Source organism: Tenrec ecaudatus, chromosome 4 (assembly GCF_050624435.1).
Source record: "Tenrec ecaudatus isolate mTenEca1 chromosome 4, mTenEca1.hap1, whole genome shotgun sequence".
Taxonomy (NCBI): Eukaryota; Metazoa; Chordata; class Mammalia; order Afrosoricida; family Tenrecidae; genus Tenrec; species Tenrec ecaudatus.
This window is the reverse complement of record NC_134533.1, coordinates 179,807,134-179,834,893: the sequence shown is the minus strand read 5'-3', so window position 1 is coordinate 179,834,893 and position 27,760 is coordinate 179,807,134. Positions and strand designations below refer to the sequence as shown.

Genomic DNA, 27,760 nt, shown 5'->3' with positions numbered 1-27,760 from the left:
TCATGTTGAACCCTTTGTTGCCTTGAGCTGCTGAGAGCCGCCGTAAGCAACGTCTCTTGTGAATCTTTGCCTTCCTAGCTGCCCATCAGTCACTTCCACATAAGCCACCAGTCATTGGTACCCACCCACCCCCCAGCTCACTTTACACTTAGTCTCTATTTCTATAGAATGGGAATAGTCATGTGTATCTGCTAGTGTAGCTGGTAGGATCCAGAATAATCTTGTGTGAAATATATTGATTGCCATTTAGTAGGTGCTCAATAAATGAATACTAGTTTTAAGATTATAAAATTAATGTATTGACTTAAGTCAGGAAATCCTCCCTTCCTTCCAGCCTGGTATCTCTCTGTAGCACAGTTTCCGCCTTTGGATCATGGCCAGTGGCATATATATATCCTGCTCCTTTATGAATATGCGGTGTGTGAAAATCTTTGTGCTTAGAATATTACTGTCAACTTCTCAACAACATTTCCAGCATATGTGGTGGATGTTAGTGTACAGACACACCAAAATAGGAGGGAACCCCTCATTGGTACACATTCTTAATGCTCAGAGAAATGAACGTCTCGGTAACTTTAACCCCAGAACCTGTGTTCCTGAGTGGCAGAATCACCAAACGATTTCTGTTTTAATGTAGAAGGTAGGCTGATAGCAAATCCATCTATGTCGACACACTTTGAAAGTAAGACACCTTAAGCAATCACTGTGTGCGTTGTTAGTGCCTGGGACTTACCTTAATATACTATTTACTCTCTTTTTATGTAGAATTGCGAATTTCAGAAGTTCCATTTTAATTTGTTAGGAATCAGAAGGTTGGCTTGGGGCACAGCTAAGTGTTTGAAAGTGGGTGTGACTTGTGTCTTAATGAGTGTATGTGTGGGTGTGTGAGTGTGCACGAGCGTGTCGAGTGTGTTAAGATGACCTATTTACTTTTCATTCACTCCAAATACAAGTATACCAAGGGGCTTCCTAAGTTTTTCTGCCAGTTTGTATTTTTTTTATGGTACATTAACATTTATCTTTGGGAGACGGAAAGAAGATTTGATGTTTGTCCTTAAAAACAATATTTTATTAGCACACTTACATTTTCAAATTGTTCTTTATTTGCAAGTAAGTCTGGTCTCGATGTGGGCCACCTTGGGTTGGAAAATTCAGAATTATTAAATAAATCTCTGAGTTCATTACTAGAGAGACAACGTTGGTGGTGTGGAAAGAACACCGGCTTCAGAGCCACTCAGCCCTGTGAGATTCGGACGCCGCTGCTTTTCAGCGGGTTGTCCTGGAGAAGGTCATCCATAATGCCGTCTTCCTTAACTTCCAACACGGGACTAACTCTTGGAAGGGAGGTTCTGTGCATCAATCAGAGTAAAATTTTGAAGTTCCGAGCATAGAACACATGCTCCAAAAGACAAAAGAAAATAAATAAACATTTGTTCCTGCCCCACTTTTCTTTCCCCCAAGGATATCTGAAATAGTACACTCGGCTCAGGTGCCAAGGCATGGCCACCTGAATCATTATTCTGAGTTTTCTCTTTAAATTTGGAACAAAGCACAGCACAGAAAGGCACACAAATGAAGGACTCATAACCAACCAGCTGGAGCCAGTTCCCAGGTGAAAAGAATAGAGCCTCGCCAGCCATTCCTGAAGGCCCAGCATGTTGCCCAAACCCATCACAGCCCCCATCCATTCTTCCCAACGTGACTGCTGGTCTTGACATTTGTAGTTAGTTCTTCCTTGAGGTTTTAAAGGATTTTTTTCACCCAGGTATATATCTGCAGAGTTTAGTCTTGCCTATTGTTAGTCGTCTCAATAGTATTGTGATTTGATCAACCTTGTTACTCCTGCTTACTGTCAAGTCCATTTCAACGCAGAGTGACCTGTGACAAACTAGAACTGCTCTGTAGATCTTCCTGAGCTGTAGTCTTCAAGAGAACAATTGCCAGCATGTTCCTACCACAGAGCAGCCCACAGGGTCAAACCTCCGATTAGCTCCCCTGTAACCAGGATGCCACCAAGGCCTCCTGGAGAGATCAAAGCTCTCCCAATGTGCCAGTCTCCCGCCCTTTGTGCCGTGTACAGTGCATCTGTTAAACAACCTGTGTGACTTTAAAGTCCGAATTTTGCTGAATGTACACTCACCGTGTACTTCAATGTGTTCCTCTATCCTTTGTATTTTCTGAAAATTGCCAGCTGGATCCAGAGGTTTAATCCGATTCAGATTCCATCCCTTGGGCAAATCTAAAGTTATAGTTAGATTCTTCCATTAGCAGGTGGTAATACCTGTGTCTTGCTTTGTACTATTATCAGGCATTGATGCATTGTATATAAGCACTTAATTCATTAGGAATTATAAAAGGCACTATTTTATCTCTATCATTTCATTTTCATTTGTTAGCTAAACTAATGGAATGAAGAGACATTTCCTTCAATACTTCAATTACGCACCGATCTGGTTTCTATAGAAAAGGCAAGACAAATGCTTGAGATGTCTGCTTCATACTACATTTCAATGTCATGTATTGACATTCTGTTACTGCTGAGAAGTTGATAAATTTGTCCTGGGTTTTTTTTGTGTGTGTGTGTGTGTGTTTTTGTTTTTCACCATCATGAAATAGTGTTTGTTTGGGGATTGTTTTTTTGGTAAATAATGAATCCCATGTTGTTGCTGTTTTTTACTAACGCTCAAATTTTCCTCTCTGGGCCTGAGTTTCATGAAGATGGCTCCTAAGGATTTTTGTCACACTTTTAGTAAATAACCTTTGTTCCATTTTACAAATATTGTGTAACGGAGGGTTATAAAATCACATGACCAGTCCCATGAAGGAAAACTACTTTATCAAATTGGGAGATTAAAGTCATTCTTTAATTGACTTCCATGAGGATGAATTGTAGGCACATTGTGGCATGGAGTCAAGAGTTGGGTCTCTCCGCTCAGACAGCTTGTTCTAAGTATCAGTGTCTGTCACCTAAAGACATGATCTGAGAGTCAAAGTAGACTCTATTGGGTAATGTTCTGATCTTGGGAAACTGCTTAAATAATCTGATCTTTAGTGGCTTATCTTGAAAGGGGGAGTTATAATAATAGTAGTATCTACTTTATAATATTAATGTTGCATTTGACACTTAACCTATAGCTCGGCACATACCGTGTTCAGTCTTGTGAGTTTCTGGGTAGTTGGGGGTTGGTAAAAAGCAACATGCACTTCTGGCCTCCAGCTAGAGCAGTGGGTCTCAACCTTCCTAATGCCGTGACCCTCTAATACAGTTCCTCAGGTTGTGGTGACCCCCCAACCCAAATCTCGTTTTCATTGCTACTTTATAACTATAATTTTGCTTCTTTTATGAATCAGGCTATGCCTGTGGAAAGGGTCGTTTGACCCCCAAAGGGGTCGTGACCCATAGGTTGAGAACTGCTGGGCTAGAGAGAATGTGGGGAGCCATCTCAGCAAGCTTTCATCCATAATTGTGGCTTTTAGATTAGCAGCCTAAAGGTTAATGTGGTAAAGGGTGTGGATGGCCTGTGTTTAGATAAAGCCTCATCCCAACGCTTCCTATCAGCTGGTTTGCTATTGTTAGTGTTTTCATCACTTTGAAGTTTTAAGATTGACAAATATTTTTCAGTAATTTCCCTTTCAAAAATTTTACATGTAGGCTTTCCAAAAAAAAAAAAAAACACAGAAAATTTGAGGGGAAAGTAAAACTTTGGTGTCTGACATTGACCTGGGGAATTCTGGAGTCTTCTTCAATCAATGCCACACAGAAAGCAATGAAAAAATGTTTTTATATTTCCTTAACCTAAAAAAAGCACAGAAGGTCATTATCTACATGGCTAAGAATTCTAAATAAAGTTATCAGCAATAAATGACCAGTATTGCCAGGTTTATACTTCAATGGATTGGCAACACAGCTAAGAATATTTTAACTGTTATAAACATGTTGCGTCATAGGTGAAAAGGAGTATGTAAACCATTATATCGGATCCATAGGAAATCAAACTTTTACCAGTGTGTTACTGTATTTTAAAATATTACAGAAGAGATCTCAACGAACTTTCTCTGAAGGGGGGCTGTTGTTAGGTGATCCTAGCGATCCTGTGTAGCGCAGGATGAAACGCTGCCCAGGTCTGTGCCTCGTTCCCCACTGTCCTTCCATTTGTCCGCCACTGTGTCCGTCAGGTTTGGTTAGTCAGATAGGATCTTTGTTACATTTTCACCTTAGTTTTTAAGACAAGATTTTTCATGTAAAATCTATTTTTAGCCTTCATTATACAAAACAAGCCATGGACCTTTGGGTTGTACTGGGCCAATTTCCTGTGTTGTCCCCAAAGCTTTAAAGAATGTTCTTTCACTCAAGTCCCTCCTTCAGTCAATGTTGAGGGCCAGCAGGCCTTGCCGATGGAAAGGTGTCCTGCCCTGTCACGAGAGTGGTGACTCTGTTAAAGGGACTTAGCCTTTGCATGCACACAGCTGCTAGAGAGAGAAGCAATCAAGGGGTTCAGCAGACCGGTGTGGACAAGTGGAAGAATGGGGTACTTGAAACAGACACATTCTCTGAAATATGGCAGATAAATAGCGGTGGTTCTTCAGGCAGAAGGCAGTGGATTCTAAAGGGGCACCTGAACACTATCTTCTCCGCCCTTTCATAATGGCTTTCTAGGATCACCTTTGATGGACAACAGTGTCAGTTCATAGTTCTCTGCCAGACCTCCTCTCCTTCCTCTTTCAGTTGCCACTCTTTGGGTAATTACTTTGTGCGCCTCACGGCTCCCCTCACTCCCATTGCTCTTTTGTCCCCAAACACGTCTCCCAGTGTAAATAAGGATTTGGGGTTTTATGAGTCTGCTGCCAAATTTTATCTTTTTAAAAAAATCTTTATTTTTTTAGGTGTATGAATGTATCTTTCTCCCTAAATGTTGGTGTTTTCATGTTGGTCACTGAAACTCTGGTGTTGGGCATTGTTTTTCAGTTTTCAGTGGCAGCATGTAGACTGTAGGTTCCCAAACTTATTTGACCTTCTGTCCTCGCGTAAGAAACATTAAAAAAGCTTTTCAGCGCCCGCCTGCCCCAACCCTGCCAATTAAAAACTTTTGTGATATAACCTCTAACCCATATAAAGTGTAGGTAGCTACTTTTTCAATCCCCTGGATCATCCCAGTGCACCCCCCGCCCCATGGGGTGATATGGCCCACTTTGGGGAAACATTGATATAGATTATCTACTTGAACTTCTCACCTAGAACATACAATTAAAGGAAGCTGGAGTTTCCTTCTCAGAACTAGTTTAAGATTAAGTAGTGAATCATTAAACCTACAACGTTGACATGGTACTAGCTTCTGTTCTCATCAAGAACTTAAGTGACGGCAGCACAAGCAATTTAAATGTTCACCGTGAGGGTTTATCGTGACCCCATTCTACCTGGTGTGCATTTCCCTCCTCTGGTGGTGGTGGTCCAAAGTCTGTAGGGTGTGCACATGGCCAGTAGATAATTGAAAACCCCTCTTTGACATTGAGTCTGACTCTGTACTACTTATCAAACGTTTTTCTTTTCCGTCCCTCCTGTGGAAAGTAGGCCATTGGGGAGAATTGTTCTTCTGCAGATGGATCATGCTTCTTACTTCTTAACTCACGTCTGTAACATTCCTTCTACTCATTCACCTCCTTCAGAGACTACCTCAGATCAGTCCTGGCCACTAGGCGATTCATAGCCCCTATGCCCCTATTCCACCAACACGAGGAGACTTCAAAAGTTTGTGGGGAAATGGAATTAAAAGCTAATGGCACTTTGCCGCAACCTTTTTGACGTCATCTTGTAAATAGCTGTTAGTCAGCTCCCGTCCCAGACTGCCATATATGGCTAATCATTTCTGTCTGTCTAACTGCTCAACTGGATGCTAACCTCTTTGAGAAGGGTGGCAGGTCCAGAACAACATGTTACATGACCAGGTCTTAGTCCTTGACCCTGAGCCTGTGTTAATGAGTACCTTCGAGGGAAGATAGAGGACTTGCAAAGCTGTAGAATTCTGGCCTTCTTGGCTGATGGACGCAGCCTCGCACCTGGCTCTTCCCGAACTGTAACTGCCCTCTCCCTTGTGTTCTATCCACTAAAGCTTTCCATACACATCCTTTATCCCATGAGGAAAATGATTCCATCAGTGCCAACCAACACCACTCCATGAACCAAAATTTAAAGGGTTGGATCATGGAGCTTCTTGGCTAATGTGAAGGATCCTCTTCCATTAATCCAAAAGAGTACGAAAATTTATTTAACCACTTGGCTCACCGTGGTAGGAATATTTCCCTTGTTACTACTAAATATTTATAGGAAAACTGCAAGTTGTCCCCAAAAGAAGGCATAATGGGTGTAATAAGGGTAATTTAGGAGCCCTGGTGGCATAGTGGTTACATGTTGGACTGCAGTTCAAAACCACCACCCAGTCTGAGGAAGAAAGATGGGGCTTTCCACTGCTGTAAACAATTATGGTTTCATAAACGACCAGGCAATTCTTCCCCTACCTACAGGGTCTCTATGGATCGGCATCAACACTGTGGCAGTTCGGTTTTTTTGGTATCAGGCTAAGTTCCTCCTACAGAGGCCCTTCCCAAAGACTCGAACACCCACCACCAATAGGCCCAGAGGTCTGTCTCCTGGAAGCCTGGCTGTTGATTAAAGCAGGGAAGGTTGGATTCAGAGCGAAGACTAGCCTCTGGCAACACTGTGCTAGTCTCTGTACTGTTACAGGCTACCTTTTGGTATTGTGCGTTTCTCTGTCTCCTGAGCTCCCATAAGGCTTTGAAATCCGTGAATACTTCACAGTGTGCACTTTACTCTGTTCTACGCATTTACTGAGGCCCTCCTTGTGCTACTGACGGAAATGTAGAAGAAAAACCCTCCCTGCCAGCCGCAAGCTCCTGCCCTTGGAGGGGGAGAAGAGGAGGGAGAAGCAGAGAGGAGTCTACTACGTGGACTCATAGTCACTGGTTTGAAATGGTGCCAAATTTTATAGAATTTGGTGTGCTGTAAGACTATATGAAAAAAGACAGTTTTTTTTTTCTATTTCTCCTTCGGCTTCCCGAAGTAGGAGCACTGAAGGTGAAGTGCAGAGAAGAGTATAAGGCCCTGAATGCATAGCCAGGGGCAGGGAGGACCAGACTGGTACACATGAACATCCCTGGGATAAAAATATATGCTCTATAAAAACTATGCAGCAGATAGATACTTTCGATGCCCGAGGTAGGGACCCATTTGTTGAATGCATACTGAACTCAGCTCTTTACCCCCCTTTTCCTGTCTCCACATCAGAGTACACCACCAGCAATCAAGATTTGTTTTTGGTCATTGCCCAAGTGACCGGCGTCAGCCTCTTGCCTCCGCTGGTGATCGCCATCGCTGTGATTGTCACCTTCTACTGCTACCGTGTCCACCGGCAGCAGAAGCTGAGCTCGTCCTGCGGAGCCACCAAGCCGCGGAAGCTCATGGAGTTCAGCGAGCATTACGCCATCATTTTGGAGGATGACCGCTCGGACATCAGCTCTACGTGCGCTAACAACATCAACCACAACACAGAGCTGCTGCCCATTGAGCTGGACACCCTGGTTGGGAAGGGCCGATTCGCCGAGGTCTACAAGGCCAAGCTGAAACAGAACACGTCTGAGCAGTTCGAGACCGTGGCAGTCAAGATCTTCCCCTATGAAGAGTTCGCTTCCTGGAAGACGGAAAAGGACATCTTCTCGGACATCAACCTGAAGCACGAGAACATTCTGCAGTTCTTGACGGCCGAGGAGCGCAAGACGGAGCTGGGGAAGCAGTATTGGCTGATTACCGCCTTCCACGCCAAGGGCAACCTACAGGAGTATCTTACTCGGCACGTCATCAGCTGGGAGGACCTACGCCAGCTGGGCAGCTCCCTCGCCCGGGGCATTGCTCACCTGCACAGTGATCACACTCCTTGCGGGAGGCCCAAAATGCCCATTGTTCACAGGGACCTCAAGAGCTCCAATATCCTCGTCAAGAATGACCTGACCTGCTGTCTCTGTGACTTTGGACTTTCCTTGCGTCTGGACCCGACTCTGTCCGTGGACGACCTGGCCAACAGTGGACAGGTAAGTTCTAATGGGTACCTGGAGCCCCCTTACCTTGTGGCTGGCACCGCCCACCTCCCTACCTTTCATCTATATTTCAGGCTTGTAGACTCAGTAAGCACTGTACCCTGGATGTTTGTCCGGCAGCGGTTCTCAGCCTTCCTCATGCCGTGTCCCTTTCAAACAGTTCCTCATGTTGTGGTGACCCCCCCCCAACCATAGAATCATTTTTGTTGCTACTTCATAACTGTCATTTTGCTACTGTTATGAATCAGGCGACCCCTGTGAAAGAGTTGTTCGACCCTCAAAGGGGTCGTGAACTGCTGGTCTAGAGAATCAAGTTAAAATAGGGAGCCTACCAGGGTGCCTTTGCTAAAGGAACACGTTTCATCAATTGCACAGGTCCTCCCATATTTAGGGCAGGGATGCTTGCCCCTGAATCAACCTGCATGCCTTTCCCATTAGCAGATACTTTCTCTTTGCTTCACAGTCAGTGAGTTTTCTCTTATTTTTATCGCGTATTGACACTTGATCCTTTGTACTTTGCACTGAGTGGGTATTTATATAAATTTCCTTTTCCATTTTCTAAGTGATCTTGAAGTCTAAACCTACATCCATTTGGTCACCCCTCTGCCACAAGGCGTTGGATCATGAAATTGCCACTAAGTCTTAATTGAGTTGAATATACACTGTTCCATTCTTGAAACACTTTCACAAATTATTATGTAACCTTTTTTTGTCTAAGGCCCTCTTTAAAAGTGATCAGAAATTTCCAAGGCATTCTTTAAGAATGATGGAACTCCATGGCTTACTGGCAGACAGCTTGGCTGTAGATTAGAATGGAGTTGATAAAGTTTATCACCATTTTGTCTAACTAGGTGGAGGTCATGCTTCAGAAACTTTCAGAATACATCCCTCTGTATTCATGACAGCACATACAGTGTCAAGGAAAACTGGTTGAAATATAGACAGATTTATATGTCGGGGAAATGAGTGATAGAATGATTTGATATAAAGGAAAAAAAGGTTCTGATACATGTCAATAAGAAATATTCAGTGGGATGGTGATTCCAAACGACTTGATCTTCCTCAGGGATTTTACAATCCATTGTATATGTTAGGGTCTATATTGCGTATACATGTTTGATTTGATATGTCAAACATGTAAATGATTGAGTCTAAAGAAGCATTAGATCCCATGTTTGTATATGATCCATCCTAGAGATTAGCGCAGGCCTCATAGAGTAGACGGATACAGGCAGCACGCAAGAGACTACAGAATGATCCAATTTGCTCTCTTGCTGGTGCTACTTTGACATAATTCAGTAGAGATTTTATATAATTTTACTGTACCCTCAGAACACTGGAGTTTGGTATGGGGCAAATAAAGAAGATTAAGACACAGTTCTTAAATGATAAAAAATAAAAGAAATCCTCATTGTTATTTTTTACCTTAAATCTTGAAGTTCCACAAATGAAAAAAAATTGTTTAATTTGCAAAAGCAAAAACAAACATGTAGAATGTCACAACTGTCAGGATGTTATAGAAGATTGTGATGACATCCATCAAGGGGCTAGGTCAGCCAGCTCTGGAATTTGGCATTTCTTTATTTTAGCATTCTTTCCTGTTAGCCTTTCAAGCACTTTCAAGGAAATAGGACCAATTAGAAGAAAATAAGCGCCTTTCTGTAAAGGCTTCAATATTTGAAATAACAACTATGACTTTGGAGCTGTCACCTGTACAGAGTAGGCCACCAACTACAGTTTGAAAGCACAAATGCAGCTGGAAGCATTGATGAGCCTCGGTTTCTGCTTTCGCTTTAGGTGGGAACTGCAAGATACATGGCCCCAGAAGTCCTGGAGTCCAGGATGAATCTGGAGAACGTTGAGTCCTTCAAGCAGACAGATGTCTACTCCATGGCTCTTGTCCTCTGGGAGATGACATCGCGCTGTAATGCAGTGGGAGGTATGTACGGACCGCCATCGCCACGCAGCAGTGGATACCCATGCAAATTGAGACCATGTTCTTCCTTTAGCCCTGCCTCCAGAGGGTTCTGAAACCGTTAACTCCATCACGGAAGCTCACTGAGATCTGATTGTAGACAGAATGTTTGGAACTATTTGTAATCACGCTAAATACTTCCAAAGTTTTCCATCAGAAAATCATGTAATTACTTTTCATTACATACATCCCTCTGCAGATATTTCCATATCTGGCAAAAGAACCACACTAATACTACTTATAAGCATGCTTTCTATTGATCAGATTAATTTAACTTTCTTTCTGGGCCAAACAAGCAGAATCATTCCACATATTTATTTCTGTTTTGAATGGTTTAGTGAAAAGTTATTGAGGAATGTCATTCTCTCACTGGTTAAACCTCTGGGATTGATTCTAAGACCTACTTTCACGAACTTGTGCAAATCCAGAGTGGTCCATCTGGCTTGTTCCGTGTCTCCTCCCATCACCTCCCACCCTCTCCCCCCAAGTGAAGGCCCCTTATTCTTTTCTCCTTTAAGAAGAAATAGGATATGGCTTCCCAGGATTCCCGTGGTGATAATTCCTCTACAAAGGGCACATTATCTTTTTCCTTCTTAGAAGCTATGATTGCGGGTGATATTGGAAATATAAGTAAGGCTAGATAAAGATAAAGGGCAGGTAAAACTGTCATTGCTTTAAAGTGACTGGGGTGGGCATTACTTACATGCATGCCCTTCGCAGGACAGGAGGTCTGGTATCCACTGAGCTGCTAATTACAAGATCAGCAGTTCAAACCCTCTACCTGCTTCAAGGGTAAAAGAACATCCTTATGGTATTCTGCCAATTAATGGGAAGCTCTTGCTCTTTCTTTAATTATGTATTTGTGTGAACATGGATTCCTGCTCATTCTTTCTATGTAGAAGGTTACAATCCAGTGATCTCATTATTTAGTTTGTTGCTCAAACTTCCCAGGTGTGGTTGCAGAGATTAATCTAGCAACAAAATGATAACATTGGATTATAACCCCTGAAAAATAATACATCTCCGGGAATTCATAGCTGTGATCACTTGTGAGTCCTGGGGGGGATGGGGAAGAATCAGCGGTCAGGTGCTCAGCTGCAGTCTTGAAAATGGGAGGCTCAGATCCGCCCAGAAACACCTCACAATCTGCTCCCCCCAAAATCGGCCCCCTGAAAACTGTGGGGGACACAGGTCAGTTGATGAGACAGCAACAGGTTACTTAAGGTGACTGGGTCAACCCACTCAAAACGTGGTCCAAGGTAGCTTTGGTTGGCGTTCTCCTGGTTCCGTGAAGGAGTCCTGACAGGGGTCAAGGGCTTACACTTTGGACTGTGACCCGAGGTCAGCAGTCACCAGCTCGTCCGAGATGAGGCTTTCTACTCGTGTAGGGTTCACAGCCTTGGAAACCCACAGGCAGCTCTCTGCCCTACACTATGTCACTATGCGTCAGAATCGACTGGATTCGGTGTTGATTTTGTTTGTTTGCTTTTATACTGTCTCTGATGATGTATGTTTAGCAACAGGGTGAACCGCCCCCCCCACCCCCCACCCCCCACCCCCGGGCACTGTGCACCTTGCTGAACCATCATTTCCGGGGGCCCGGGAAGGGGATGGCACTTCCCGTCTGGCTGACCCTGTTATTTTCCTGTTTCCTGACGGGGATTTATTCCCCCACAGCAGTTCCAAAAGTAACTTAGTTTTGCCTTGCACAGTGAAATTTCTTTAACCAAGTTTCAGCCACTGAGGATAATTTTCTGCTTGAAAGCTTTGACAGTTCCAAAATGAATCCTTAAACCAGTCTGAGCTGTGTCAGAGACGACGCTGTTGTCACTGTCGGAATACATTTACCTAGATTTCCGTATCTTTTCCTATCCTTTCAAACCTGTTATTCTATAAACATGAGCTGGAGATTGTGTCGCTGACGCTCCCTCTGTCAGTGCGGCTAGCTTATTAAGCCCGTGTGAGCTCCCTCCTTTCATTGTTATCAGCGACTCAAACCCTTTCCTGTTGATATTTGCTGAGTGTGGAAGAATTCAGGCTCATGGAGAAGAACCGAGTTCACCAACTTTCACAAGGTCTAAAAACAGTTACAGTAAAAACAAGTTCTCCCAAGGAAGGAACAGGATCTCATTTGTACAGTAAGACCCGGGTGGGGTGGGGGAGCCTTTCCTAACTTTGCGGATAAGAACAGGAAGCACTTGGAGAACAGGAAAGGGGTCAGCTGGTTCTTTTTGATTGATCTCACTCCAGAGTCGTCCTTCTCCGGTCTCCACTCCAGCGGCCCACACCGATGTTACATAGCTTTCCTCGGCTTGGTTGTATGAACTCACATGGTGAGCCCGCTTTAAGCTTGTCTTCTTCATATTTATAAATAGATAGGGAGCTTATTTTGTGGAGGTTGTTGAGAAGGTACCCAGCAGAATATGCACCAGCCCAGTGATCTCTGCATGCACAACTCAGTGACACGAATTGCATCCCCAAGTGGTGCATGCTTTTCCCCTTCCTCTGCCAAGTCGAAGGGGCTGTGTGCAGTGGGTGTGCGTTGGACTGCTGTTTGAGCCCAGGAGCCAGTCCGTGGGAGAAAGATGAGGCTTTCTGCTCCCGTTCAGATTTACAGCCTCGCAAACCTACAGAGAAAGTACTTCTCTGCCCTAGCAGGGGGCCATGAGTGACCCCCACACAATGCTTTACTTATTTTTGTTCTCATTCCACTAATCGCGGTGGACACAGGTAAAAAGACACGCTATTTTCCTCAAGGAGTTTGTCAACTACTGAGCAAAAAAAAGATCTTTTCTTTAAAAAAAAAAGTAGACGTGGAGATACAGTTCTTACCCTAAAATAAAATAGATAATAGCTCCCTCTAATGGATTTCTGTGAGACTTTATAAAGTCTAAGAAAGGGCGGCCTGGGAAAAGACTTTGCTTAACCTTCCTTTTGTGACTTGAAATACAGCACATGTAATTACGAATTTTCACTGACGGTTTCATTTCAGCAAAGGAAAGGGTGGAATACGCTTACCTTAGCATGATGAACGGTAGATCGATCATTTATTTTACAACACAGTCGACTCGTATTCCTTCCAATTTATTCTGAGGAACAGATGTCCAGCTGAATGAAGTAAAATGTTAAATATTAAGAGACAGTTTCCCAGGAGCCTGGCTTCAGCTCCCCTGCCAGAAAGTGACTTTATTCCATGCTGTGGTTGAGCTTCATAGATCCCCTCATTGAATCCACCAAGAACTCTTCACCTCAGTGTTGCAATTAGTGGTGGTGTCTTACAGATGAGAACATTGAGGCTTAGGATCCTGAGAACATTGGGGAGCCAGAACCTGACTCCCTAGTCCGTGGCCACTAAACATCCACCTACAGTGTTGGCTTACCAATGGAGAAGGTGAGTCCATACCAGCTGCAATTAGCATTGGCGTTAAGCCACTCTGCCTCGTGGGTGTTGCCTCAGATCAGAGCCATTCTAGAAATACCTATTACGACAGTCACACACGAAGCCGCTCCCTAGATCGAAGGTTTCGGCTCCTCCGGGTGAATCCCTGCTAACAGGCTCAGTGCCTTCTAGTCTGACAAAACGTTTTGGTGTTTTTTCATTTTACCAAAGATGCATTCATTCGATGATTCCCAAGGTAGATGTGTATACAGTCCCTATTGTGTGACAGACATTGTTCAAGATGTTTAAAGGGTGGCGATGAACAAATTAGTGACCCTTTCCGAGGAAGGAGCAGGAGCCTAGGGAGGCTGTAGCATTCCAGAAACACAGAGAGCATGCCGGGTGGTTTCAGACATATAATAGTTGGTGCTTTTAGAAGGAAAATAGAACAGGGCTCAAACCAGTTGCCATAGACACCCCAACTCGTTGCCACCACCACCTCCCCCGAGTGTCAGCATAGAATGGCACCATACAATCCATGCTGTTGGTTCAGGAGGGCATCTACCAGGCCTTTCTCACGTGGTGCATCTGGGTGCCCTGAATCTCTCACCTTGTGCAGAGCTGCCAGAACATGGCAACTGCTCAGGGACTCCAAAGTAAGGCAAGGGGACAAACATCATAGCAGAAGACACGGTTTCAGTCACTCTGATCATCTGAAGAGCCAGGGAAGCCCGTTTGGCAGAGCGGTTTGAGAGGGAACCAGTTAGAAGGGCATAATTGGTGTTTTACTTTTTCTTTTTTTTTTAAGAGGGAAGGTAATGAAGTGACCACTCAGCAAGGACAGGCCCGGGGCTGGTTCTCTTGCACAAAGCGGTCTGTGTCCCTGTGTGCTTGGCCTGTTTGATGTTCCTGCGCGTGTTTGTGTACCATGTGGGAGGCCTACGAAGGCCGGGTCCCTTTCAGTGGCGGGGGGGGGGGGGGCTTCTGAGAACACAGCAGGCACAGTAACTGGGTCGTCCCCAGGCGAAGCTGGCCCACAGGCAAACCCACATCCACATCCCGAACCACTGAGGCCTTGCACTGAAGACTGACACTGAGCGAGTACAGAACAGAAGAAGGGAGAGAACTTCGAGGATGCCATTGTGAAGGGCCAGGTGGCTGCAGTCTCAGGAGGTGGCCAGAAAGGGAAACAGAGGGGGTTTGGGGGAAGAGGAAAATAAAGAGCCAGGAGTGGGGTGGGTGGGGGGAGAGAAGGGTGAAGAGAGAGCAGACAGGAAGGACTGCCTTTCCCCGGCTTTCAGGGGAGGATACTGAGGAAGGCTGGTATGAAACCTGGGGGTACCGCTTTGGGGAAAACTCAACAGCTTTGCTGCTCTGTTCAGTTGGAACTGCAATCAAAACAACAGCTGGGTCCCAGATGCTGCCTTTCGGAGGACTGGGGTTTCTGTCCAGGAGCCTCGCTCTCCAAGTGGGCGGCACCGAGAAGGGGGCAGGCATCCATCCTCCCAGTGGAAAGACTGCAGGGCAGTGGGGTGGGGAGAGGGTTCAGGCAGAACAGAAAGCTGTTTTCAAGCAGTAGAGTCAGGAAGTTTGAGAAAGATGGGTGGGCTATTCCCGGAACGATGAAAGTGGCTAGGCTTACTGAACGGGTCGGAGAAACATTCTGCGTGGGTGAGCCAGAGGCTAGGCTTCCTCACAGACTGCTAGGAGAACATCCGCCTGAGCTGGGTGCCCGGCAGACCCTGGACCACGAATTAGTGAAAGGTGCTTCAATGTCAGTCAGAGGGTGGGGAAGTGAGTCAGGAGATGAAGGAAATCCTGCTAGGATATGCTGTCAAGCAGGCCACCACTGTGGGCCACCAGAGGGAGAGCCTGCAGGGGACTCTGAGTTCCACAGACAGCACGCAGCTAGCTCTTGGAGCCCACGCCTTCTCACCCTCATACCCCAGTCCACAGGGACATGGGTGTGTTTAGCTTTCAACTCCCACCTCCTCCTCAGGACCAACGGGGAGGGTGAATTCCCATCCTGTTCCCCGCCTGCTGGGATCCTGTACGTGTAGCCTCCATGAGATGCCGAGAGTGATACAAGGGGGCAGATGTGAATCTTCTCGGTCTTTGTAAACAAGAACTGAGATATGACGTGCTAAGCTGCCCCCCCTCCCCCATTACTCCTATCTAATTTATGATGGAGCTGGAAAACAAAGCAACTAATAATATCCCCCATCCCTGGTCCTTTTTTAAAAAAAGCTAAATGTAGTCGAATCCTCTGAGCTCTTTGCTTTTTTCTAAGAAGCATTTCTTTCTTTCTTTCTTTTATTTTAAGGTTCAATCCCGTGTAGCATTCTTTCTGGACTAGTCCCATTCCCCTCTTACCTGGTTTCCTGAGTTATCTCAGAAGAGAGACCAGAAGTGAATTGTCCTTTGATGAAGCACGCCAAGAAGCACTCTAGAAAATCCCGCCTGGCCTCCACTGCCCACGTGGCTGAGTGTGAGGTAGACTCATTCTTCCCCGCCTCTACCACCACCAGTGGCGCCTTCTGTCCCAGCTCTGGGATGAACTTGTAGCTGGGTTCTTGTTGGTAAAGAATAGCATTGAAGGGAAGGTGATTCAAACTGCTCTTCCTAATGAATCAGGATTTAAAAATATAATTTGTTGAAGAATTAGAAACCGTAAGATCCAACAAGTCCCGCAGGTTCCCTGGTCTGGAGACCTAGTGGGTTTCCCTGGTGTGAGGTAGGGGAGGCACATCCGCTGTGATTATTCTGGGGGGAGGAGCATAAACTCACCACTTCCTGGGGCGAAGGCATGGGGACATCTTTACAAGGTTTAATGGCCTGATCAGAGACAGGGATACCTAGAGACTCTGTTCTCAGGACGCTTCCCGGAATCCAGTGCACAGCTTTGTTGAGCCTCAGCTTTCTCAACCCTAAAACGAAGATGTTGATCACTTTGTGGAAGGCTCTCTTCCAACGTTCTCTGTCTGACTCATTCGAAGCCTTCGAAACATGTTTAATAACTTGTTTTTTTTTTCCTGTCAAAATGCAGTCCATATTTTTGGCAAAACACACAGAGCAAAGTCCCTAGGGGTGTGGGCTGAGAATCAGTTGCTGGTTTCAAACTGTGCCCCAGGCTTGCATAGGAGACCCAGCAACTTCAAGTAGGAGTTAGAAACTTCAAGGCAGTTGGATGGGCCACTGCCCCAGGTGGGATTTCCTCTCTCTTGTAATTCATTTCCCCTGGGCTTTATGTGAGACTCCCAGACGGGGTCTCTGAAGGATGAAGAGGGAGAGGGCAGGGAAGCAAACCAAAGCCAGGGCTTTGATAAAGAGCAGATTGAGGAGCACTTGTTTACAAAGAAGAAAAGAAACATTTTAATTACCTCTGAGCTCACTCTTCCACATAAACCACTGTTGTGACAGAAAGAGGGGCCCAGAGTGGAGGGGAACAATTTGCTTTTTATGTATTCAAATTTGACTTTGGAATTGTGTGTTTTTAATTACATGCCCTTTCAAACACTATTGTAAGGGTCTCCATGAAAAAAACGGCTTGGGATAAAGACAGGCAGTTTGAACTGAGCATTATTTCCCAAAGCGCTGGAAACATCTCAGCCTGCAGATCCCTAAAGCCCTGGAAAGAAATGAGTGGTGGGGAGGGAGGGGAGAGACAATGGATCTCCACCACCAACAGGTTGCCAGTCAGCTGCTTTGCTCAGTTCCCCAGCACTGTGTGGGTTTGGGTGCCCGCAGTCTTACCCTGGAAGGACCATGCCCACCTACCTTGCTGGCAGGGTCCTCCTGGTCCCCTCTCCCAGGCACAGAATCCATCTGATACAGGTGCCACCACCTGCTGCTGAGCCAAGTGAGAGTCCATGGTGCTCTGAGGGTTTCCTGGAAGAACCATGAAAGTTAGGACATGACCCGCAGTTGGGAGTGGTTGCTGGTTTATGGTCTTGGCCATCCTCCAAATCCGGATGAAGACTGAGAGTGGGATTGCTTTCATCGCCCAGGAAAGCAAAAATAAATACCAAAGTAGCTGAGCTGCCCTGTGGTTGGTCTCTTTTCATTATCCCAACCAATTGTCAAAGCTGAGACTCAGCTGTGACTGAGAGCCTAAGGGAGAATCTGCCCAACATTGACTCAGCTTGTGACCTCTTCCCTGGGAGAGGGACAGCAGAGAAGGGGGGAAGGGAGACTCCGGATAGGGCAAGATATGACAAAATAACGAGGTATAAATTACCAGGGGGGGGGGGAAGAGGACCTGATGCAAGGGGCTTAAGTGGAGAGCAAATGCCTTGAGAATGATTGGGGCAGGGAATGTATGGATGTGCTTTATACAATTGATGTATGTATATGTATGGATTGTGGTAAGAGTTGTTTGAGTCCCTAATAAAATGTAAAAGAAGAAAAGAGAAAAAAATGATTAGGGCAAAGACTGTACAGATGTGCTTTATACAATTGATGTATGTATATGTATGAACTGTGAAAAGAATTGTATGAGCCCCAATAAATTGTTAAAATAAAAAATAAATTAAAAAAAAAACAAGAGGAAGGGTTGACATCTGAGTCGACTCCAAATCATGGCAACTTGTGTTTCAAAGTAGACTTTCTTTATGGGGCATTGAAGACTGTGACCCGTCAGAAGCAGATCCCCAGCATCTCCTCTCTGCACACTGCAAAATAGGAATCCATCTGCGGCAGGTGTTGAGTACCAAGGGTTCCCACCTTTACCTTTTCCACCTTGCCTGATGGGAGCTGTCTAGCCTGGAGATTTCCAGAGCATGGCAGCCGGTAGCCAATGGCGGATTAACCATTCAGCCCCTTTGCCTCTGGGTGGATTGCTTTGCCGTACAGTTTGCACTGAGAGCCTCGTGCTCCAAATGCTGCTTCTGGTAAATCTACCCTAAGACAGCAGCCAAGGAAATGCTTTTTATTTCTCAGCTAACTATACCGTCTGACCTTGGTTGCAGAGACACTTGGAAGAGGCCTTTAGGTGGTCCCTTCTTGAGAAGCTTCTAAAGTACTAAACCACCACCCAGTGCAAGTTTCAGAACATGGGAAAGAAATTTAAATATATATGCATTACAAATGGGAATGGAAATGCTGGAATCCGAATCAAGCCCGGGTCTCTATCTCATTGGTGGTTGGTGGATGCTTTGTGTGGGTAGGTATGTCTTCTCATCGCTGACCTTTCTTGGGAGCAGAACAGCCACTGCTAGAACGTTCCCCAGCCTGGCAAGGATGGAGAGGGGACCACCTCCTACCCTGCAGGTTCTCCGGAGGGGCCATTCCCTGGAAAAGCAAAAGGAAGCCGGTCCCCAAGGATAAGGGTTGACATCGTGGTCGCAATGATGGCCTCGGATGTCACAGGGACTGTGAGGCTGACACGGGACTGGCCCGTGCTGGCTCGGGTGTCCAGAGGGGTGCTAGGCCTCGGCACTAATTGGATGGCACCTCAGCTAACGCACAACAGGTGTGAAGCCGGCATGCCCGAGAGGATCTTGGGCTGACTTATCCTGTCAAACTGTAATCGTCAATGATTATGCCTTCATTAAAGTATTTTAGATGAGTTGTGGAGGTGGGAGTTTGAAAGGTATACGTATTTTAATGGACCTTCAACTCCTGGAAAATGTCATATTAAAAATTAGCATGTATGCATATTACCTTTTCCAAACTAACTCAATACACTTTTGCTTTCTGGTGATAGGTTTTTGCAGTTTCCCCGTCTTTGCTCTTCTCCCTCATTCTGAGCACCCAGTTTCTACTGCTATCTTTTGGATTCATAATAAGGCCTCGGGGAAGAGAATCTGACTGGCATCAGCCGAATCTGTTGTTGCAGCTAAAGGGTTGCATAGGGCATATTATCTAAGGAGTGCTTTATATTGTGTCATATGCATATCTTCTTTCATGCATACCTCAAGGCATGGCACACTTTTCTGATAAAAATAGATTATAAGATCTACTTTGGAAGTGAAAATGGAAGTCATTCAATTCAGTTTTGGTTTTTAATAGAAGAAAAAATGTAGGTCAGAGTGCATTAGTACTGTGAACCAGCTGGGAGGCCCAGTCTCTGATTTCCCCTGAATTCAAGCCGACTCTTATTTCTCGAAGGCCCACTATGTGTTAGGAATAGTTTTCAACATTGATCAGGGAATTTGAAAACATAAAACTAAGCCTCTGCCTTGGGCTTATAGGAATATACAGTGTGGCAAAAGACAAAGAAGCATATCACGTCAATATTTTGCAAATAGAAGTTTGGCTTTTTCCCTCAGAGTATGGGTTCAAGGCAAAAGTGTACACAGAGAAGGACAGCTTGCCTCAAGCAATGGGAGGCCTTCATTCCCAAATTTCCTGAATTTAAAACTGTAAATAAAAACTCATAGAAGCCCTTCATTTTTAGCAGGACGAAAGAAGATAAATTATGCAAATAGGGAACTAGAGGGGGGAAACACACAGATAAGCCATCTCTTTTCAAGATGTCCTTTCACTTTGAAAGCTTCTTCAATTTTTAGTCTGTGAAGGGCAGGTTAATGAAAGTTTAACTTATTGAACCAGATTATTTTAAAACAAATCATCAAAGATCCTATATTGACTTCAACCTTTTGACCTCTCTATGCTTGGGTACTTGAGAGTTACCTGTCCTTTAAACTCTCCTAAGCTAAGCTGCATAAACCCATGTACTGTCCACCCACTCACATTAGTGTGCTGCTCTATTTTACTTTTTAACAGCTTTATTGAGATACATTTCTCATATATATTTCAGTAGTTCAATCATATTAATAGCGTATCCACACAGAGTCTGTTCACTGTCAGGGATATAACCTGAGAGTAATTTATTCATTCTTCACCCACTCAGTAAATAGTGACTCATCAGTGGCCCTGTGGAAGGTTCTAGGGATTCATGAATAAGAAAGGGACTATACCCTGACCGGAAGTCCTCATAGTCCATTTGGATCAGAGAAAAAACCCAACAGTATTTGTTAAAATGATAGGTGATAGGTTCTAAAAATAGATCCTCCACTACCCTGAGTATTGAGCCGTAGCTTGGGAGAAGTTGGAGAACATTTCTTGGTGACCTGCCCTATAAGTGGAGACCTGATGCGCTAGACAGGGTTCTCTAGAGAAACAAAACCAGGACACTTATGATTTTATAGATATAGATACAACCTAAGAAATAGCTAATTAGTCCACAGAACAATACAAATAGCTCAGTTCAACTCACAAGGGCTGCTGGGTGCAAGTCAAGGAAGCAGACAGCTGAGTCTTCTATAGAGCAGTTCAGCCATAGACAACAAGCAGCAGGGCAGGTCACCAACAGGCAGTCAGATGACAGGGTCCAACAGTCCTCAGCTCAAGTGGTGTACACACCAGCAGTGTGACACGCACATCTTGAAGGAACCTCAAACTATAGCACCACAGTCCACCTGTTGGGTGTCCCACAGGTAGTATAGCTCACAAGTTGAGAACTAGTCAAGGTAGCCAGCCACACTCTGGTCTGATCATCAGAGAGTAAGAGAGAGACAGGTGTGGCTCGCTGAGCCCTTTATCTCTTTGCCTTTCAATTAAACTACAACCTTATTAACCCCATCTGTGTTTACGGGCAAGGTTGGTAGAATAATCCTACCTATCACACCTGAAGCCCTAGTGAAGGGTGATATTGTAATCTCCATGACTTCCTCTATAGCACATATCACTGAAGACAAATGATCTTTTAAGAATTTACTTATTGATGTTATAATCATCTGCCATCTCACCAAAATAGTGTTTCCCAACATGATTTCCTCCTCCACTCCTACTGAGCCTTGTAGGCACTTTCCCCCTAATCATTGACCTTTCCCAAACGTCATATCACCTATTGAGTCTGTTCTGTTGTGAGGCCCTTTAAAGGGCCGCAGATCCTTCTGATAGCTGTTCTTTCTTCATTTTGTTGGCAAACCCATTTTTGTCCCATGGGGGTAATCTCAACCCCCCTTGAAATTGCACGTATTTAACTATCAGCTGGTGACCTGGGCCATCTTTTCCTGTCCTTTGTGCTCACCTGCTGGCACTTGTCTCATCCTTGAATCCTCCTCCCCCCCCCTCCTGCCTTCTCTCATTGCTGATTGCCATTACAATTGATCCTGAGTCATCCTGGATGTATTTGGAGCCTCCATGCTGCCGGCTGCCCCCACCTGCACTCACTTCCCCATGCGCAGTCCCACAAGCCGCACCCTCCATTCTCACTGCCCCATGCTTGTGCTTCCGTAACAGAGGTGAAAGAGTACGAGCCCCCCTTTGGCTCCAAGGTGCGGGAGCACCCGTGTGTGGAGAGCATGAAGGACAGTGTGTTGCGAGACCGAGGACGACCAGAAATCCCCAGCTCCTGGCTCAACCACCAGGTAAGGGTGGCCGTCTGGCCTACAGAATTCCATTAATTGGAAGCTGCCTCCTAGGTTGGAGGTCAAGGTTCTGGGCCAGGGGATTAACTCTGCTGGCAGGTCTCTGTGTATTTTGGGACCCTATTAAATTGTGCTCAAGGAAGTGTTCCTCAACTAGCACTGCCCTGTTACTGCAATTTCCAACATAGGCGTGCCCGTTATTCAGGGAGGGTTCATAGGAAATCCTGTGAAGGCATTCATTACGTACTCCAGGCGACCATCATTGTCGGCAGCCTCTGCCTCTCGCTTTATGCCTTACACAGGGACTCTCTGTTCCATCCCAGTCTGGATTACAAATACCTTATTCTGGGAATCCTCAGCTCCAGGTGGACATGCGTAGGTGCTTGGGAGGTCAGCAGGGTTTGGCAGGCCACAGGACTTTGACGAGCATACACCACGGAGGAGGCAGGTCTTGTACGCAGAAAGGGAGAAGTCTGTGCACATATCTGTAGGAGAGAGGAGGAAGTCCACTGCTCAGGAATGCAGGAATGTACATGAACATGTAGGAAACCTGTCCATGGAGAGCAACTCCTGCTGCTTCCCATGGAGTCCCACTGAGATCAGCTCCTTCTCAGTTGCTGTTGGATTGGTGGTGACTCATGGTGAACAGAAAGAAATGTGACCTGGACCTGGGCCGGCGTCCCCATGTGGGCATGGGCTCGTCCACTTGGTGTGGCCACGGTGCATTTGCACGATGCCAGACACTCATGTTAGGCTCCATAGGGTCAGGGGTAGCCTACAACATTCTTCATTTGAGGGACATTTTGTGATGAGTCTGAGGGTTGGAGGAAAAGGAGAAAATAAGAGTCAGCCTGTGTGAGAGCAAGAGAGATCCCTGAACGTTTGTCAGGTCCAGGAGAGAGCCCTAAATGACAGATGAGACAGAAGGGGGCCCCCGTGTTCATCAACAAAAGCTTTTCTTGCTTCTCTTGGATGCATTTCCTCCTCCAGAGAGGATGAGGGCTAAGTCCTGGGTTTTCCTAAAGACAGGGCAACTTCAGATAAGAAACAGACCAGGCAGCACAGGGGAGACAGATGGAGCAGGAAGCCTGGGTCTTGGTCAGTGCCGGCTGGGAGCCACCGCAGTGGACAAACCCCGATGAGTAAAGAGAGGGAACCAGGCTGTGGGAGTCCGGGGCATCCCAAGGGTGCCAGGCACAACCCCTTTGACTTTAAAAATACACAGCTGATTTGCAAGAGCTCAAACCAGACGCTGTTCACATTATGCTTCTTTGAGACTCTGTTGCCTCCTCTGCTGTACCATTCCGGTAATGAAGTCATTATTCATGATGATAAAATTCTGGAAAGAATTTACATAATACATTTTTTCTCTTAATGAGATTTGTTGCCCTATTGATTTCAAGTTAATGCTTAATATTTAATTTAATTTACGGCCTGTAATTACAGTGCCAGAATAAAATAAATGTTACTTGTGTATCAACAATAACACTCCACTCTTAACAGGGCCATCAATCAATATCGTCAATTAGGCGAATTATACAATTAATTCAACATCATGCACTGGGAGGGGGGCGGGACAAGAGAAAGAGAGGTTTAGGTGTGCCAGGACATTTATTGGCATGATCAGATGAACAGGGGAAGTACCAACTTTGGGGAATGGTGTGGGATTTACCTGCCCAATGTGAGGTCCACCCATGGGAGGGGATCACTTGTGGGTCCTCTAGTTGGCAGTATCATCTTCTCTTTCTCCCAGGTGGTCTCTTTATTTAGTACCTGACCACCCAAACAGGACTTGACATGGCTAGCAATATTTACAAGGCATAATGAAAATGAAGGCAGTGAGAGAAGAGTGCTGCCCGGTTCGTGAGCAGCTTTCCCCAGCGGGGGCTCTTTGACTAGGGCCTTTGAGGCAACCCCACGTGGTCCAGTCGGACTGCTTCGTGGGGCTTTCCTGGCCATCATCTGTGCGCACGCAGATCACCAGACCTTTCTTCTGCGGCAGCACTGGGTGGGTTAGAAGCCAATTGCAAACAGTGCCATGATAGACAGCCATCCCTATGAAGCCTATATTACCACCTAGAGCGAAGCACTTCTAACCTGCAGACAACTGCTTTACATAACCCATTCTAATACCGTTGGAGAGTATCGGGTATAGCCAGGCCCTCTCGGGCAGCCATGGGAAGCTACTAGTGAATCACTCCACAGAACGTGTATGAACTTGACCGAATGAATCCAGATGAATGCCCATATATCAGAGTGTCGGGGGGCGGGGGTTAGCCCAGCCCTATTAAGATAGAAAGGTGTACAGATAGTGTTGAAGGTCGCCTTTTGCAGAGTTTTCAGGGATTGGGTCATCTCTGTGCCCCAGGAGCCAAGGGAAACGTCTTTATACTGTATTACTTAGTAAGACCTCTGGTGACCAGGTGGCACAAGAGCACATGGGCACAGAGGGCCTCTGGGGCAACCACTACCTGCATAGGTCCCCTTTCCGCCTAGGAGGGGCTGCCCACCCCCAGCCTAGTGGTTATTCAATCGGACTTGTCGAAACACAGCTTCGTTCACACTCTCCCTGCCCTGCAGGAACAAGGTCTGACGGGCCACCAGGGCCTCCCTGGAGGCCACCAACTCATCCTGTCCTCTGGACTTCTTTCACCCTGCAGGGCATCCAGACCGTGTGCGAAACGCTGACTGAGTGCTGGGACCACGACCCCGAGGCCCGGCTCACTGCCCAGTGCGTGGCCGAGCGCTTCAGTGAACTGGAGCAGCTGGACAGACTCTCCGGGAGGAGCTGCTCCGAGGAGAAGATTCCCGAAGACGGCTCACTGAACACTACCAAATAGTTGTCTCCGGGGGAGGCTGGACCAAGTCCGAAGAGGCCACACCGCCTTGCACCAAAGAGCAGAGGCGGCAAGAAGCTGCCCGTGGAATGAAGCCTCCTGGGAAAGCCAGGGGTCACCCAGAGCGTGATCATGTGTAGAAACGACCGCAGCAGGAAGTGGGTGACATAAAACGTTCTAGGCCTTTGACACTGTCATAAGCTGTGTTGGCACTGCCTCAGGAAATGAGATTGATTTTTACATTAGCTAATAACATTTGCACTTTATTAATGCCTGTATATAAATATGGAATAGCTATGTTTTATATCGATATATATGTTTATATCTATATATACAGCCATACTCTGAAAGGAGACAAAGGATAAAAAGATGAACTATGCCCCGGAAATTGGTTTCATTGGGGACCTCTGACACCGAGGCAGTTCGTGAGAGCATTAGCACTTGACAATCACCGATGCGATGGGGGGGCCCGTACCACACCAAGGAGAGCGGCTCCCTGTCCGAGTCAGCGATTGCTGTCTTGCACTTGCTTTTTCAAAGTCACAATTCCCTGAACGTAGGTTCCTTCCGGCCATCCCGTAGAGGGAGACGCGGAGGCAGTCAGCAGTGAAGTTCTTGGGGCTCCTGTGTGGGGTGCTTACACTTGAACATCACAGCTGGAGTGCAGCCCGTCTAGCTCAGCAGCTCTGCCACATCTCTGAAGAGTTGAAGACATTTCAAGGCCCACCTTTTACCTCCACCAGCCATAGAAAATTCAGGAAACAAGTTTCCCCAGGTCGCAGAATGAGAAAGCTGTCCTCCATTTACGAGCATGTCTACTAATAAGAAATGGTCCCTTTTTCCCATTAGCCTCAGTCCCTGAAGTACATGACATTTTCGTTTCAGCATACCTGGGCTTCACGCCTCGCTTTCGGCGTGAACAGGCATGGGTGCCGTCCTTCCTGGGCGCACATTTAGGGGTAGCAGAGTGACACCGAGCTGCCACACGGAGGACTGTTTCTCTCTGAACATGCTTGTTGGGCCTTCATAGCACTTATTAAAATTGAGCCACTGTGTATATATTTGGAGGTTTTACTAAACCAAAAAAGGAATCCTGGGTGAGGAGGGCAAGCAGGTGGGTTCCAGCTCTTTCCCCTCTTTCTTTCACAAAGTCAGGGTGCGGACACGTTAACCAAACAGCCTCCTACTTCTGCCACTTTCACCCCAGTCTGGAAACGAACCTGACCCTAACTGAGGTCCCTTCTAAGAACTGTGCATAAGATGATATTGCTTCCCTCAGACCTGACCTGAGTGTAAGACTTGAAGTTGACCTTTTGGTAGACTAACGGGGACCCCCCCTTGATGTGGTCCTCTGTGAAATGGGGACCCCAAAGCTCTGTTTCTATGTTCAGACATATTTAGTTGCTCTTTACCCCAAGCAGCTTATGTCGGGGTTCCCAGACTCTCCGCCACTCCGGCCTGCCCAGCCCTTGCAGAATCTGCTCACCAGGCCGTGGCTATGGGAGAGGAGCCCCATTTGTAGTAGGGAATCGTCCGCGTGGACAAGAATGAGCTTTAATACTCCATAGGAAACGTGTTATGCTACAAACAAGTGTTACTGTTGCCAATACTAGTCTCTCTTTAAAGAAGGTTTTGAAGCTACTTATTTTCAGCCAAATAGGAATGAGCGCAAGGGACCAGCAGAGAGTAAATCAGTACAAGGATTTAGGTTTGAGGCAGGATCTCCTCTCGTTGAGGCTTCGGAGACCTCTTGGAGTTTGGCAGGAGAGGTGACTTCTAGGCACCTTGTTCAGTGGGGTGTGCTGAGAGAAGTCAAGGCAATTCGACTGCAACATCATGGAATACCAGAAAAATCCACATGCACCTTAGGGCTTGCTGAGGCCGTCTCAACAGCTGTTGCTCATTGACCTCTAGTGGTGGATTTCTAGAATACTGGTCCTATGATGGGCTTTTCCAAGATCCGAAAGAGCTTTATCGCTTCTGCATCATGGTCAGCCTAAACTGGAATGTTGTATCAGACGATACTCTGGCCTGTTTTGTTTATATACATTTTCTCCAAGGTAAAAGACCAAGGAATAACATTCTGTAGTTCCTAAAAATACTGATTTTTTTAAAACTACTACACATAAAGAGAACATTCTATTCTTTTAGGAAACACATCGTGTATTAAAATAGGAATGTGAATGCTATATACCTTTTATATCAAATGCCTCAAGCACATATTTTCATTCTATGCAGTTTGTCTTTTATATATAAAAAATGTCTATTAGATCGAATAAAGCAAAAATACTCAGGTCAGCTTCCTGCCTCCTGTTCTTGTTCTTGGTAGCTGAGCTCATTTGCCTCATTTATTTTGTAGTTCATGCAGAAAAAATATCACAAGATCCTCCCAGACTTCTCAACATTTGTTGTTCAACTGACAGTCTCAAATCGCTATTTAAAAAAAAAAAGGTCTCACAGAAGTGTGTGACATGAGATGACACAGACATGGGAGGTGGCCTACCCTTCATCCCCAAATCTTGGAGCCTCTGCAAGACCATACAACCGATCTCTGCCATCGGCCTACCTCTCCTCATGGTCAGGGGAGCTGCCTCCACCCCTGTGTTTGCTGCTTTCAGGAATTGTCACAGCCAAGGCTGCTGTGGCTGCTGCTGGAAATTGGTTGTTGATATTCCCAGTTGCCAAGTCAGCCTCTGACTCCGTACACAATGGAACAAAATGCTGGCCGAATCCTCCCGCTCATCCGTGCAGACAGAGGAAGGATCTCAAAGGCTTTCTGCCTGATCCATCCTGATCTGAACGCAGTCATGTGCGCCAGGATTTGGAAGGCAACCAGTGAGACCCTGGAGCACCTGCCCCCACCCTAAATACAAGCGAAGCAGGTGGGGTCAGAAGGGTGAGGCGGAAACGCTGCAAGGGCTGACTTGCTGGCGCTGTGACATGGAGAGGAAGATGAAATTGGCCCTGCAGGAAAGGGGTTCCCCATTGGTTGCGGGAAGGAAAGTTAGTCCTCAGAGGCACATGACCTCTAGGCTCCAGCCCAAGAATTTCAGCCAAAAAGGAGGCACGATCGAACCACCCCTCCATC

At 46.0% G+C, this 27,760-nt stretch overlaps 1 protein-coding gene across 2 annotated transcripts in view; it reads left to right on the top strand.

The window, feature by feature from the left end:
- The window catches only part of TGFBR2 (transforming growth factor beta receptor 2), a 606,522-nt gene extending 579,558 nt beyond the window's left edge, over window positions 1-26,964 (top strand). For both annotated transcript variants that reach the window (XM_075547111.1, XM_075547109.1), the window contains 4 exons: window positions 7,301-8,100; window positions 9,904-10,045; window positions 21,708-21,835; window positions 24,496-26,964. In XM_075547111.1, coding sequence (XP_075403226.1) covers window positions 7,301-8,100; window positions 9,904-10,045; window positions 21,708-21,835; window positions 24,496-24,675 — 1,250 coding nt within the window. In that variant the 3' untranslated portion in view covers window positions 24,676-26,964. The remainder of the gene's footprint in view (window positions 1-7,300; window positions 8,101-9,903; window positions 10,046-21,707; window positions 21,836-24,495) is intronic.
- Window positions 26,965-27,760: the final 796 nt, after the last annotated feature.